Source organism: Schistocerca americana, chromosome 1, assembly GCF_021461395.2.
Source record: "Schistocerca americana isolate TAMUIC-IGC-003095 chromosome 1, iqSchAmer2.1, whole genome shotgun sequence".
Classification (NCBI taxonomy): Eukaryota; Metazoa; Arthropoda; class Insecta; order Orthoptera; family Acrididae; genus Schistocerca; species Schistocerca americana.
The window spans coordinates 623,011,676-623,025,475 of NC_060119.1; the positions used below are offsets into that span (position 1 = coordinate 623,011,676).

Below are 13,800 nucleotides of genomic sequence, written 5' to 3' on the forward strand. Positions count from 1 at the left end.
GCTATTGTGAGGTGCAGGTAAGACATGCTTTCCAACTGAACGAGAAGGAGAGGGAAGACATATGGAACCATCCACAGCAAAGTTTGCCAGGATATTAGAAAAGAGCAATATTGAAACTATCTTCCACTCATCAGCCAAAATCAAGACTATGCCGGGCTCAGCGAAGGATAAACTAGGGATACAGACACCTAGAGTCCTCAGAAACAGCTGCAAGTGTGGCAAACAGAACATCAACCAGATGCAGTGATGTATATCACAGCACTGCTCAGAATATGTAAGGAATGTTTGCCTAGATCAAATTGGCTGTGGCAGAACGTGGTCTCAAGGAAAACCATATGTTTGATTTTGCACGAACAAAGATACTGTGTGGGGTGAATGGGTTTTAGGATGCAGTCTTTAAAGAGGCTGTTGAGATACAAGTCCATGACAACCTTGTCAACTGAGATAGCAGTTTCCATCTTAGTATTGCATGGGTTGCAGTGATAACAAAATATGACAAGAATGCTCCGATGTGAAACCAGCGAAGGCAGTGGATGAAATGGAGAGGCCCCACCAGGACACAATGCCTGCACCCACCAGCACTCAGGGAGTCCCCAGGACCACTGGCCGTGACTCCTTCCCACCATGGGCCACAATGCCCCTTCCGGAGGCACATAATTAATGCTGCTGATGCATTCGAGGCAGTGGTCGAGTGACTATAAAGAACTGGACAGAACACAAACCCAACACTTCACTTGAAGGTAACAAGCACGAAACTTGTTGAAACATTGCCACAGAATGACACCTTGAGTCAGCTGATACTGGAGAAGACATCATCATTGGCATCATATATGGCAAAGCCATATTTTTTCAAGCAGATGAGTCCCAAAGGTCTTGTTACCTGTACTGTCAAATGTTTTGTGAGTCTTGCAAACCAATGTTGTTCAAATCCATCAACAGTGTAATCATTTTTATCCAAGCTGGCAGTCCTCCATATATTGCTCAGCCAGTGGCATAATGCGTAACTCAAGTGCTGCTGAAGAGGGATTTTGGAAATGCTACAATTATCAGCCATCATTTCCCTGCAGCCCAGTCATCCTGATCACCTGATCTTAATCCATGTGACATCTGGCTGTGGGATTGTCTGAAAGATGTGCTCAGTGCTCCAATTACAAAATAGCTGAATTGAAGGCACACATTGGGCAACACATTCTGAACTTGACGCCAGAGACGCTCCAGTCTGCTGTGGAACATGCTGTTTCTTTATTTCAACTTGTGGCAGGAAATGGTGGACAGCATATTGAACATATCTTGCACCAGACCCACAACAATTAGAAACTGGTGTGATTTTGCTTGTTGTGTGGGTTTTGTCCTCAGACAGTTAAAAACTTCTCATGTTACATGGTATGACCTTGCCATTGAGGATGGGCTTACCTAACTAACGGTGCCATAGCTGTTGAATGCAGAACTTGTGCAGTCATGCACGGTGAACAGTATGATTGTTGTAATGTGCAACTCAGACCATAGCCATCATATAGTGGTTCATCTGTCATTTGTAGCCACCCCATTTACATTAATATGCTTACATCATCATCTGTTTGTTGAGTTTTCATTAATTTTTTTGGTTCCCTAATGTTTCCCCCAGGTCAATAATATTGTATTCAGATTTGACAACATTCTGGACAGGGATTCTCAATCCACAGTGTTTTGTAACTGGACCTTTAATTATGGACACCTTTAACATACTGGTATGGTATAAATCAAGACATCATTGAGATGGCCACATGATGATGGATAAGTGCCACATCCTAGCCAGCACCAGTCACCATTTCCATTCACGACAACTACCGCAGGTTCCCTGGTAGCATCTCCACACAGATTTAGTGGGATCATTTCTACAGTGTATTTGTATGGTAGTGATGGATATGTGTTCACATTTCCTCTGTATGATACAGATGTCCACACCAGCAGAAGCTGCTGCTCAAGTTTTAGCCCATATATCTTTAATATAACACCTTTTGAAGATCATTGTTTCTGACACTGGACTCCAATTCTCATGCCAGACCTTTTCAAGCGTCTGTACCCTCAAGTCATACAGCATTTTCCATCTGTTCCATTGCATTCCCCTTCCAACAGTACATCAGAATGTCTGGTGAGGAGGTTAAAGGCACACATGACCCGTTTCATCCACTGAAGAACTGAAGAATATCATTGGCCATGTTTCTAAGTACTTACTATACTACAAACTCTGGTGGAAAAAGCCCAGCAGAATTGCTTCATGATAGACAACTGAGGACAGGACTTTAGTTTCTACAGCTGGATGAACATCAGCCATCACCATGAGTCCAGTATGTCTTCAGAGAACAAGATACAGTCCTCATTTGTGGGTATGGAAGTAAACCTTGTTGGTTCCCAGGCACCATCATCAAGGTCCAGGGTATGGCAATGACCACTGTATAAACCCAGACAAGAGTGATTTGGCAATACATCAAGCAGCTGTACCTTTGAAGAGTTTCCATGCCTAGAACTCAATGTCATTTCTAGCAACAGCGTAAAATCCACCATTACCACCACCATCACCACTGAACCCAATACCATCCCATCAGCTTCAGAAAAGTGGGCTATTTCACATGTCCAGGCTTGGAAATGGTGAAAGTTAACACATCAGATCCGTCATGAACCCTGACAGAAGATGAATCAACACTAGCACCAGTAGTGACCACAGTGCACAAAATTGCCACCAGCCACACAAATAACAGTACCTCCAGGCACAATGCCACACTGGTCACTTGCAAGACAACAAGTAGTATTTCAGTCTTACCTTGTGTCTTTGGGGGAAGGGGGACCTTTTATCTTTTCTATCAGTGGGTGAAGATGTATTGATAGTGAACTCTGTATAGCTCTGTTGTAAGCTGTGGGAACTCCACCAAATGACTATCAGCCACAGAAGTTCGCTGCCTGGGGAATATGAAAATGCCAAAATAACCAGTCACAGAGTAAACAGAAATCAATTCCTCTTGAGGCAGCTTCCTGAAACAGATCATCACTAGCTGTGCTGCACGACCACCTTCTCACTGCCTCTGCTGCTTAGTTCTGATTACATCATCTCTACACTCTACTGGGTTCTCAGAGTTCATTGTCTCATCTGGTGTAATGCCAAGGGACTTTGTTGGTAGTGCTCAACAAAAGGTGAAAGACTCTGAAACATTTCCTCATGATATCTATGCTGTCATGGTCTATGTTGTGTGTAACACTCTGAACTTGCTCAAATTACTATGACTGTCACTGATTGCATCCTGTGATGGAAATTGAATGTCTGGAATATCCAGTGTCAGTTTCTTGTACTTCACTTAATTTCTTTTGGACTTTAAATTTTTACTGGACAGGCAGACCTGGTGATTTGAGTTGTATTAATATTTGATATACAATAAATTCTGTAATTATATAAGTGTGTATTCATTTGCTATGCATTACACCAAAATATTTTATGACTTCTTTTATCACTACAAATCTTTTGTGTTTATTACTTTCACACATTATTTTGCATATGTCCTTTCTACCATATACACTATGTGATCAAAAGTACCCGTTCACCTACAAAAACGTACATTTTTCATATTAGGTGCATTGTGCTGCCACCTACTGCCAGGTACTCCATATCAGTGACCTCAATAGTCATTAGACATCGTGAGAGAGCAGAATGCGGCACTCTGCAGAGGTCGCTGACTTCAAACGTGGTCATGTGATTGGGTGTAACGTGAGATTTCCACACTCCTAAACATCCGTAGGTCCACTGTTTCCAATGTGATAGTGAAATGGAAATGTGAAGGGACATGTACAGCACAAAAGCGTACAGGCCAACCTCGTCTGTTGACTGACAGACACTGCCAACAGTTGAAGACGGCCATAATGTGTAGTAGGCAGACATCTATCCAGACCATCACACAGGAATTCTAAACTACATCAGGATCCACTGCAAATGCCATGATAGATTAGCAGGAGGTGAGAAAACTTGGATTTCGTGGTCAAGTGGCTGTTCAAAAACCGCACATCAAGCCAGTAAATGCCAAATGACACCTCGCTTGGTGTAAGGAGCATAAACATTGAACGATTGAACAGTGGAAAAATGTTGCGTGGAGTGATGAATAATGGTACACAATGTGGCTATCCCATTTCAGGGTGCAGTTATGGCGAATGCCCAGTGAATATCATCTGCCAGCTTGTGTAGTGCCAACAGCAAAATTCAGAGGCGGTGGTGTTATGGTGTGATCATGTTTTTCGTGGAGGTGGCTTGCACCCTTTGTTGTTTTGCATGGCATTATCACAGCACAGGGCTACATCGATGTTTTAAGGATCTTCTTGCTTCCCACTGTTTAAGAACAATTTGGGGATGGTCATTGCATCTTTCAACATGATTAAGCACCTGTTCATAATGCACAGCCTGTGATGGAGTTGTTACATGACAGTACATCCTTGTAATGGACTGGATTGCACAGAGTCCTGACCTGAATCCTATAGAACACCTTTGGGATGTTTTGGAATGCTGACTTCATACCGGGCCTCACCGACTGACATTGATGCCTCTCCTCAGTGCAGCACTCTGTGAAGAATGGGCTGCCATTCCCCAAGAAACCTTCCAGCACCTGACTTAGTGTATACCTGTGAGAGCAAAAGCTGTCATCAAGGCTAGGGCTGGGTTAACATCATATTGAATTTGAGCATTACCAATGGAGGTTGCCATGAACTTGTAAGTCATTTTCAGCCAGGTGTGCGGATACTTTTGATCAAATAGTGTATAATATGCTAAAAAGGAGCAGTTTTTCTTAGAATACTATGAATAGATGTCTTTGTTCTTCAGTCCATTTTCTCTATCATAATGCAGATTATCATACCATACATTGTTGTTGAATAGATCAAGTTGGACAGCAAATCCTCATTTTCGTGGGTCCTACAGTTTCCGAAGTTTGGATACAGAAAGATATGGTACAAATGCTGCTAGTCTGGCAAAACCAATATCCAACACTGGTGGAAATCAGGTAAGAGAGCATACTAACTTGTATATGGTGTTCTTAGTTATTATTTTAAATTTTTATTGTTGTGTGTAACTCATAGAGTATATTAAGGAATTTTTTACACCACAACAAAAAGCTTGAGTTGTATCCAAAGGGACTGTTTCTCTTTATTGTATTCATAAATAATAACCAACCTCTCTTAGGCTTGACAGCCAACCAGAGTTGTTGTATCATGTTATCTCACATACAGTCTTCATCTTCACCAATAGCTCTGACACCAGCCTTGTCCAACAGCAGAATCATATTGCATAAACTGTGGTAACTAATTTACTATGCTTAAATGAAATTGTCTTTCTTGTAGTTATTTAAGCACTTCAGAAACAAAACAAACTGTAAGGATTCATCATATTACTCTTGATTAAATTTGGAAATTTGTGGTAAGGACTATGGGACCAAACTGCTGAGGTCATCAGTTCCTAGGCTTACTCACTACTTAATCTAACTTAAACTAACTTACACTAAGAACAACACACACACACACACACACACACACACACACACACCTATGTCCAAGGGAGGACTCAAACCTCTGAAGGTGGGAGCCACCCGAACCATGACAAGGCACCTCAGACCGCACAGCTGTCCCGTGCGGCTGCTCTTGATTAATTTAAAGATGAAAGGTTCTCACTGAAAGCTGGAGAATGTAATGCAAATTACTTATATTCCAATAACTTCAAACCTTCTCAAAGTACTTCTGTGAAGTTGTTCCCACTAATTCTTTAAAATTATTGAATGAAAACTCACCAATATGCATTTTGCTACATTGTTCACAAACAAGTTGTAGGTAGGCACAGCTTCTTTTTTGGACTTTAATTGGTGACCTTTAATAATTTATTGTCTATTTGAGAACAGAAGGGAATCTAATAGTGCTAAATTTTGACTGTATGGTAGACGCAGGAGTCTCTGGAATTCAGAAACATCAAGATATATTCATGGTTTTGCTCACTATGTGAGAAGGCAACATTATCATGCTGGATCAATATTCCCTGCATGCTACGTGCTTCTCTTTGTGACTTTTGAACAGTTTTGGAAGTCACCTTTTAGCACATGCATGCACTATTCGATGGTATTTTCTGCAAAGACTGTTGGGAAAGGGAGACTTTTCACATGTCAGATGAGTTACAGAGTATGAAGGACAGAAGATGTTATAAACACTTGTGGATTACACTATAAATTAATTACAGAATTGATGTTGTTGTTTGTTATTTATAAATAATTATATCAGAAGGCTTCTGAGTGGTGTGTTAGCTGATTGGTGGGGAAAAAAGCTACTGGTTTTCTGTTTGTTTCTGATGATGGACTAATAGTTATGAATATATGCTGATAACTTAGTCAGAAAAAAACCCACTGCTAGATATATTCAAACATGTTCACACACTGGACAGACTTCCAAGCATTTGACATTGATTGGCTGTTGTTTTATAGATGAAACCCACAATGGTGTATTTTCAGCCTATGGTTATCTGTAAAATTTTGCTCTGTCCAGTCTCTCCTATCCTACTCTGACGTTACTATCAGACTGTTTTTGTCCGCCCAAGTAAGACAAACCTAACGTCTTTCTTTGTAATGAAATTAAAGGAAAGTTACTTATAGAAATATATTTATTGGCTTTGTGTTAAAATCTCAATATATATCCCCATGGACAGCAAAATATAGATAGATATGCATAATGGAGTAAGTAAATATGATCCCTCACTGATCTGTGTAGGTGTTGAGTGGTTGGTAGGTAGGGTCATAAATCAAATCTAGAATACAAAAGTTCAACTTATGAACTTATAATGTTCTTAGATTTTATATGTTCAGGCTCTTGTGCACAGGGTGAATCCAAACTCAAATGACAAAATTTTGATACTTTCTGAGTATTTTGTTGTATGAGACATATGGTATCCAGTGACTTGTTACAGAGTAATAGCATTTAGTTTGATTTCTTACCCCCATTAATCTTTATATCTGTATTGGATTCAAAATATATCAACAGTATACAATGTGTGCCTTGTTTGGAAACAAACTTGCTGCATTCACTTACAGTATTCACTGCTGACAACAGTGACGCCTAGTGTACTCTTTGCCCCCAAGATATCATTCAGCACTACTTTGTTCTGTCTTGGGTTTATTATTACAGTAGTGTTCGTTTTACATTGCAGTAAAGAGGAATATGGATAGGTTTATGAAGGGTCAGCAAATATGCACTTTGTGTGAGGAGTTCACTGAATGCAATGGAAGGGTGATACAATGTTGCAATTCTGGACTTGTTCCTGAAACAACAGTAACCACTACACAAAGTATGTGATCGATCCAAGGCTTGCCATCTTACTCTGTGATTTGTGTTGTTTGTTTTGATAATTGCATATTATATACATTGTCACTGTTAAGAGGCTATTTTCACAAAGACAAAGGTAATTGGGGTAACAAACTGAATAAACCATAATTAAATTATTACTCTGTAATAAACCACTGGAGACCACGTGTTCCTTGTACTAAGATAATCACAAAATAATCCAGAACAACCTCCAACTGTAATTCTTCAGACTTTCGCAGTCATGTGTTGATATGTTGAATAATTGTCTCTTCTCCCCTCTGTTCGTGTTGTTCTTGCTCGATATTTTGATGGAGTGACTCGCTGTCTTCCTCAGTTGCCCCCTGAGCCTCAGGGAGCACCTGAAGATAGCAGTGAGTCATGTCTTCAAAATATTGAACAATGCCAGAAGATCTGATTATTCAATGTGTCTCCAACATGTTGTCAGTGCAGTTTGTGTTTTCCTCCTTACTTAACACTCAACACCTCCACTATATCATCTCTCCATAGTAAGGCAAGGAAAATTAACCTGTTATCTTATTTTCTTTCCTTCCTTTGCAACATAAAAGGAGTGTTTGTATTTAATCAGTGATTACAATGCTCATTATATGCACCTTAAGATTCTATGGGCGATTGCAAGGAACTGTTGCAAAATATCGAAAGTTCTAAAATATTCACTATATAGAAGTCACTTGGTAGATAGTGTGACATGTATTCATTCTGAAAATTGTTTTGAAATATTCACATTGTTTCAGAGTTTCATTTGATTTTTATATTAAAAATATAAAGAAGAGTGTATATTTTAGTGTAAGTTACACTTAAATATGGTGTAGCCTCATATGCAAAACTGGATATTTTATAATAGTAATATGAAAAGGATGGATTGTTACTCACCATATAGAGGAGACATTGAGTCACAGACAAGCAGAATGAAAAGATTGTTGTACATTTAAGCTTTTCAGCGAAAGTCCTTTTTCCAAAGTAGAAAACACACACACATTCACAAAAGCACAGCTCACACACATGTGACACAACTGTCTATGGCTGCTGTGACCAGCCAGAGACTCTGTGTGTGTGTGTGTGTGTGTGTGTGTGTGTGTGTGTGTGTGTGTGTGGAGAGAGAGAGAGAGAGAGAGAGAGAGAGAGAGAGAGAGAGAGAGAGAGAGTGAGAGTGAGAGTGTCAAAAGTATCTGGACACCTGGCTGAAAATTACTTACAAGTTTGTGGCGCCCTCCATTGGTAACGCTGGAATTCAATGTGGTGTTGGCCCACTCTTAGCTTTGATGAAAGCTTCCAATGTCACAGGCATATGTTCAATCAGGTGCTGGAAGGTTTCTTGGGGCAGTCCATTCTTCATGGAGTGCTGCACTGAGGTGAGGCCTGGCATGAAGTCGGTATTCCAAAACATCCTAAACATATTCTATAGGATTCAGGTCAGGACTCTGTGCAGGCTAGTCCATTACAGGGATGTTATTATCGTGTAACCACTCTGTCACAGGCCGAGCATTATGAACAGTTGCTCGATCATGTTGAACGATGCAATTGCCATCCCCTAATTGCTCATCAACAGTGGGAAGCAAGAAGGTGCTTCAAACATCAATGTAGGCCTGTGCTGTGACAGTGCCATGCAAAACAGCAAGGGGTGCAAGCCCTCTCTATGAAAAACATGACTGCACCATAACACCGCCGCCTCTGAAGTTCACTGTTGGCACTACATACGCTGCCAAGTGATGTTCACCGGGCGTTCGCCATATCCACACTCTACCATTGGATCGCCACATTGTGTACCATGATTTGTCACTCCACACAATGTTTTCCCATGGTTCCATCATCCAATGTTTATGCTCCTTACATCAAGCAAGGTGTCGTTTGGCATTTACCGGTGATTTACCGGTGTGATGTGTGGCTTATGAGCAGCTGCTCAGCCATGAAATCCAAATTTTCCCACCTCCCACCTAACTTTCATAGAACTTGCAGTGGATTGTGATGCAGTTTTGAATTCCTGTATGATGGTCTGGATAGATGTCTGCCTATTACACATTACAACCCTCTTCAACTGTCTGCAGTCTCGTCAGTCAACAGACGAGGTTGGTATGTACACTTTTGTGCTGTAAGTGTCACTTCACATTTCCACTTCATTGTCACATCAGAAACGGTGGACCTAGGGATGTTTAGGAGTGTGGAAATCTTGCGTACAGACATATGACCCAAGTGACACCCAATCACCTGATCATGTTCAAAGTCCATGATTTCTGCAGGGTGCCCCATTCAGGTCGCTGATATGTAATACCTGGCAGCAGGTGGCAGTACAATACATCTAATATGAAAAATGTGTGTTTTTGAAGGTGTCCAGATACTTTTGACCACATAGTGTATGTATGTTTTCCACTTCAGAAGGTCTTTTGTCCAAAACCTTAAATGTATACATAGCAATCTTTTTGTTGTGCTTTTCTCTATCTCATAGTTTCCTCTATAAGGCAATTAGCAGTCTATCATTTTCATAAGATTGTTGTTATTGCATCATGGACTTTCAAATATTTGAATATTTTATATATATTTTATATATTTTTTATATATATTTTATATATTTGAGATTTTTTGTGTTTTTGTTTATCCTTTCTGTGCAGGTTTTACTGTTTGCTGGAGAGGCCACACATGATCACTACTACTCTACTGTTCATGGGGCAATAGAGACAGGCTGGAGGGAGGCTGACCGAATTCTTAATGAGGCCAGGTAGATTTGTGCATTGCATTTCCTTCATTGTACATATCCTCACACCCATTTATTCTCCTACATTTCCATATTACCTACAAAAATTTTGCCTTTTATATGAATACACATATTAAAACCGAAAAAGAATTTTTCATGTGATCATGAAAAATGTGTGAAATTTTTAAACACAAGTTAAAATAACTTTTTAATTCTCTAGATTCTTTCCTCTTTCAACTCTTCTGCATGTTTTGATAGCTGTTCATTTGTATATCATTGACAGTGTGTTGTCATTTAGTGTTGCTCAGTCAAATGCACATCCAGCTTAGGTGTTCAAATGCTGTTAATCAGTATTCCTAACAGGGTACTGATCACTGAGAGGAAAATTGACCCATGTTTGAATGACTTTTGTGATCAAGATGTAGCACAGCATCGTCAATGCATTTATGAGAAAATGCGTATTGGTCTTGGTAAAATTTAATATAGTAAATGTCTACATTAGCAATACTACCTGACTTTTACACAAAAAAATGTGACTCTTAAAACTTGTTTTTACTTTACTTGTTTAATTATTTGCATATTCTATGGATTATAATCTCGAGCTCTCACCATCATGTGGAATATGTTAATTTACAAATGTAATGAACTGTCAAAATGGGAAGTATGGCAATGCATGTTATACTGGACAATATTATTGAATAATATCTGACAAATCTCAAATAAATTCTGCTCATATGCAAAGGCTGCTAGTGTGTCAAAGTTAGTGTCCAGACTCACAAATGAGACAGAGACTGAAATTGAGGGTAGCAAAGCAAAAGTGAAAATGATCAACTTGGTTTTGAAATGTTCCTTTACAAATGAAAATCCTGGGATATTTCTCAGACTTCATTCTTGCACCACTGTGAAGGATAGTGATATCAGGATTGCCACAAGTTTCCCCAAGTGAAACTCCCTGGTATTTCCCAGATTTCCAGACAAGTTTTAGCATTTTTCCCTGACAAATTTTAAGATCTCAGGGATAAGTTAAGGAGTAAGTTGACAATCTGTCTTTGCAGCTATGGTACAAGAAACAATAGTGCAGACAAGGAAATATCCAAAAACACTTGCAAGCAGGTGGTGTTTACTGATGTGAGCAAAAATCTTAAATACTAATATCAAAATATTTTGTAATGAACTGTTTTTAAGTGGAGAAAGCAAGCCAAATAGTACGTTTGTTTCATTAAGACCTCGGATGTTATTTTATTCCAATAAAACAAAACACACTTGGTGACAAGAATATCCATTTCCTTGGAGTCACAAGACAGATTTAAAATACCTTCACTGATTTCAGAAATAACCTCATTAAAAAGTAAGCATCTTGAAAGAAGTGTATTAGGTGGGGAAGAATTGTGTAAACCAACGCTGTAGGTGACCACCAATAAAATGGTAGTTATATTATGTTCATTATTGTCAGCTATTACCCACTGTATTATATCTACTATTTTACAGGTATTATGTGATTCTTCTTTCGAGAAATGTGTGAGTACACAGCATACAAACCACCAGCAGCTGACAAAATTTTCTTCTTCTTCTTCTTATTATTATTCATACTTTCTAAAATATAAACTGCTTTTGAAGTGCCAAAATGCACTACAACAAATAAAATGTCTATACAATGCCACACTGTACAATGTGCTTGTGGTAAGACAGTCACAATTCCTGAAATTGATTAGTCATTGCCTCTGGCCTGCTGAGGAACACCACAGTCCTGGGTCCATGGAAAAACGATGAAAATCTGCTGCATTATGCTACCCACAAACATACCCAGCCTGCAGGAAGACTAGGTCCAATGGACAGGGCCTGCACTTTAGTGGGAACTGAATGGCTTCAGATAGGCAGGTCCATTACAGATACCCACAGAAATGGCCTTTGGTTTTTGCCCATCACAGAAATCGCCTCATGTCACCAGCTATTCACGAGGCACAGACAGCATGCTGATGAAATGAGACCACAGTGATCAATCCATGCAATAGACAACTTGTTCAAATACTCTGAAAATCAGTAATACTCTAGACTCTTACTAAACTGGCCATTCCTCGCACATATGGGTGCTGGATTAGCAGAAGTGCCAGATTGTTGAGTGTGTCTAAAATTTAGTATGAGCACATAGGGAGTGTACTTTATCAAATTGAAAGATACATTCATTTTTACAGAAAACTTAGTCCTTGAGTGTGTACATACATATTAGTATCGCGTGACATTCACTATGAAACGTGTTCCAAAGTTTTAGTTGTCGCCACGATGATGCATGACGGTAGTGTGCTTTATCACACAATAGCCTTACAAGCATTTCATAGGTCCTGCCATGTTTCTGATTGTTGCATAATGTACTTCAGGAAGACATCTCCAGCTTCATCACCAGCAGTTTGAGATATCCTCATATTCTCTCCTCCTATGTCCTCTTCTTCATCAGTTTCATCGTAACTGTCCTGTGAGCTTATGATTACTTCTTTTCTGCTGAAGTTTGGTCATAAATAGTTGCTCGTCCAACACCATTGCTGGCAACACTGGTTTTTTGTGAAAAACCCCAGCTCACTTTATACCTAATTTCGAGTTTCTGCTTGAGGCCTAGCATAACATGTTTCCATTTAGAAGCCATGATAATGATCCATAAGGAAAGCCACAATTTCAAAGTGTACAGGAATGTTGAACATTATAATTAACTAACAACATTGTTGCAGATGAAATTTCATTATTGTAGGCATCATTTCAGGTTGAACGACTAGAAGCTGGAAGTGTGCCGGGTTACTGAGAGGGCGGACTACTGAGGGCCATATTAGCGAGAGTTTAGTGCAATGAGGATAGGTAGCAACTCACTGTAAAGATGATTGATGAGCCACAGACAGACATGTAGAAAAGAAAATCACACTTTCACAATTAGATTTTCAGCCATAGCTTTTGTCAGAAAATGAGAGCACACACACATTCACACAATCGTTCAGACACAACTCGTGCACACATAACGACTGTCTCCAGCCACTGTGTTTACAGTCTTTGAGAATCAGATCCAAACAAATCACTCCACACACCTCCCTGCCTGTCATTGGCAGCTGCCAGGCTAGTGGCAAGATGTGGTGGCAGCACTGACTGCAAGCCGAGGGAAATGGTAGGAAGGGGAGAGGCAGTAAGAATGAGGGAGAAGGGAAGCAGTGCACGTACTCAGCTGCACCTAGCCACCAACGATGCATGACACCTCAGTAAACAAATCATTTCATTTACTGAGACAAAAACGAGATTTTTCCAGTGTTTTTTTTTTCCAAATTCCTCTGATATTCCCCTGATTTCCCTGACATTTTTGAAATTCTATGATATTCCCTGATTTTCAGAACCTGTGGCAACCCTGGATATAGATATTAGTTTTAATGTTGTTGAGAACCAGCTGAAATCACTGAAACTGTACCAAGTTCCAGAGCCTGATAAAGTCCTTACTAGAGTCTATACCAAATTTTTGACTGAGATAGTCTCTCTTTTAATTGTAGGCTACCTTAGATCCCTTGAACAAAAAACCATGTCCAGTTGCTGGAAGGTAGTACTGGACACACACATCTGGATCCACAGATCTACCATCCAATCTCATTGATATCCATCTGTTGTTAACTCCTAGAAAATCTACATCTGCACTATGCGATCAAAAGTATCCACCCCCCCCCCCCCCTCCCCCCCCAAAAAACACATTTTTCGTATTAGGTGCATTGTGCTGCCAC

The 13,800-nt window shown here is 39.8% G+C and overlaps 1 protein-coding gene across 3 annotated transcripts in view; it reads left to right on the plus strand.

The window, feature by feature from the left end:
* The window catches only part of LOC124607392 (spermine oxidase), a 188,560-nt gene that overhangs the window by 159,489 nt on the left and 15,271 nt on the right, over positions 1-13,800 (plus strand). For 2 of the 3 annotated variants that reach the window (XM_047139715.1, XM_047139722.1), the window contains exons 8-9: positions 4,892-5,015; positions 9,975-10,081. In XM_047139715.1, the coding sequence (XP_046995671.1) occupies positions 4,892-5,015; positions 9,975-10,081 (231 nt within the window). Of the gene's footprint in view, positions 1-4,891; positions 5,016-9,974; positions 10,086-13,800 lie in introns of those variants that run through there. The other variant, XM_047139731.1, reaches the window with a different exon arrangement.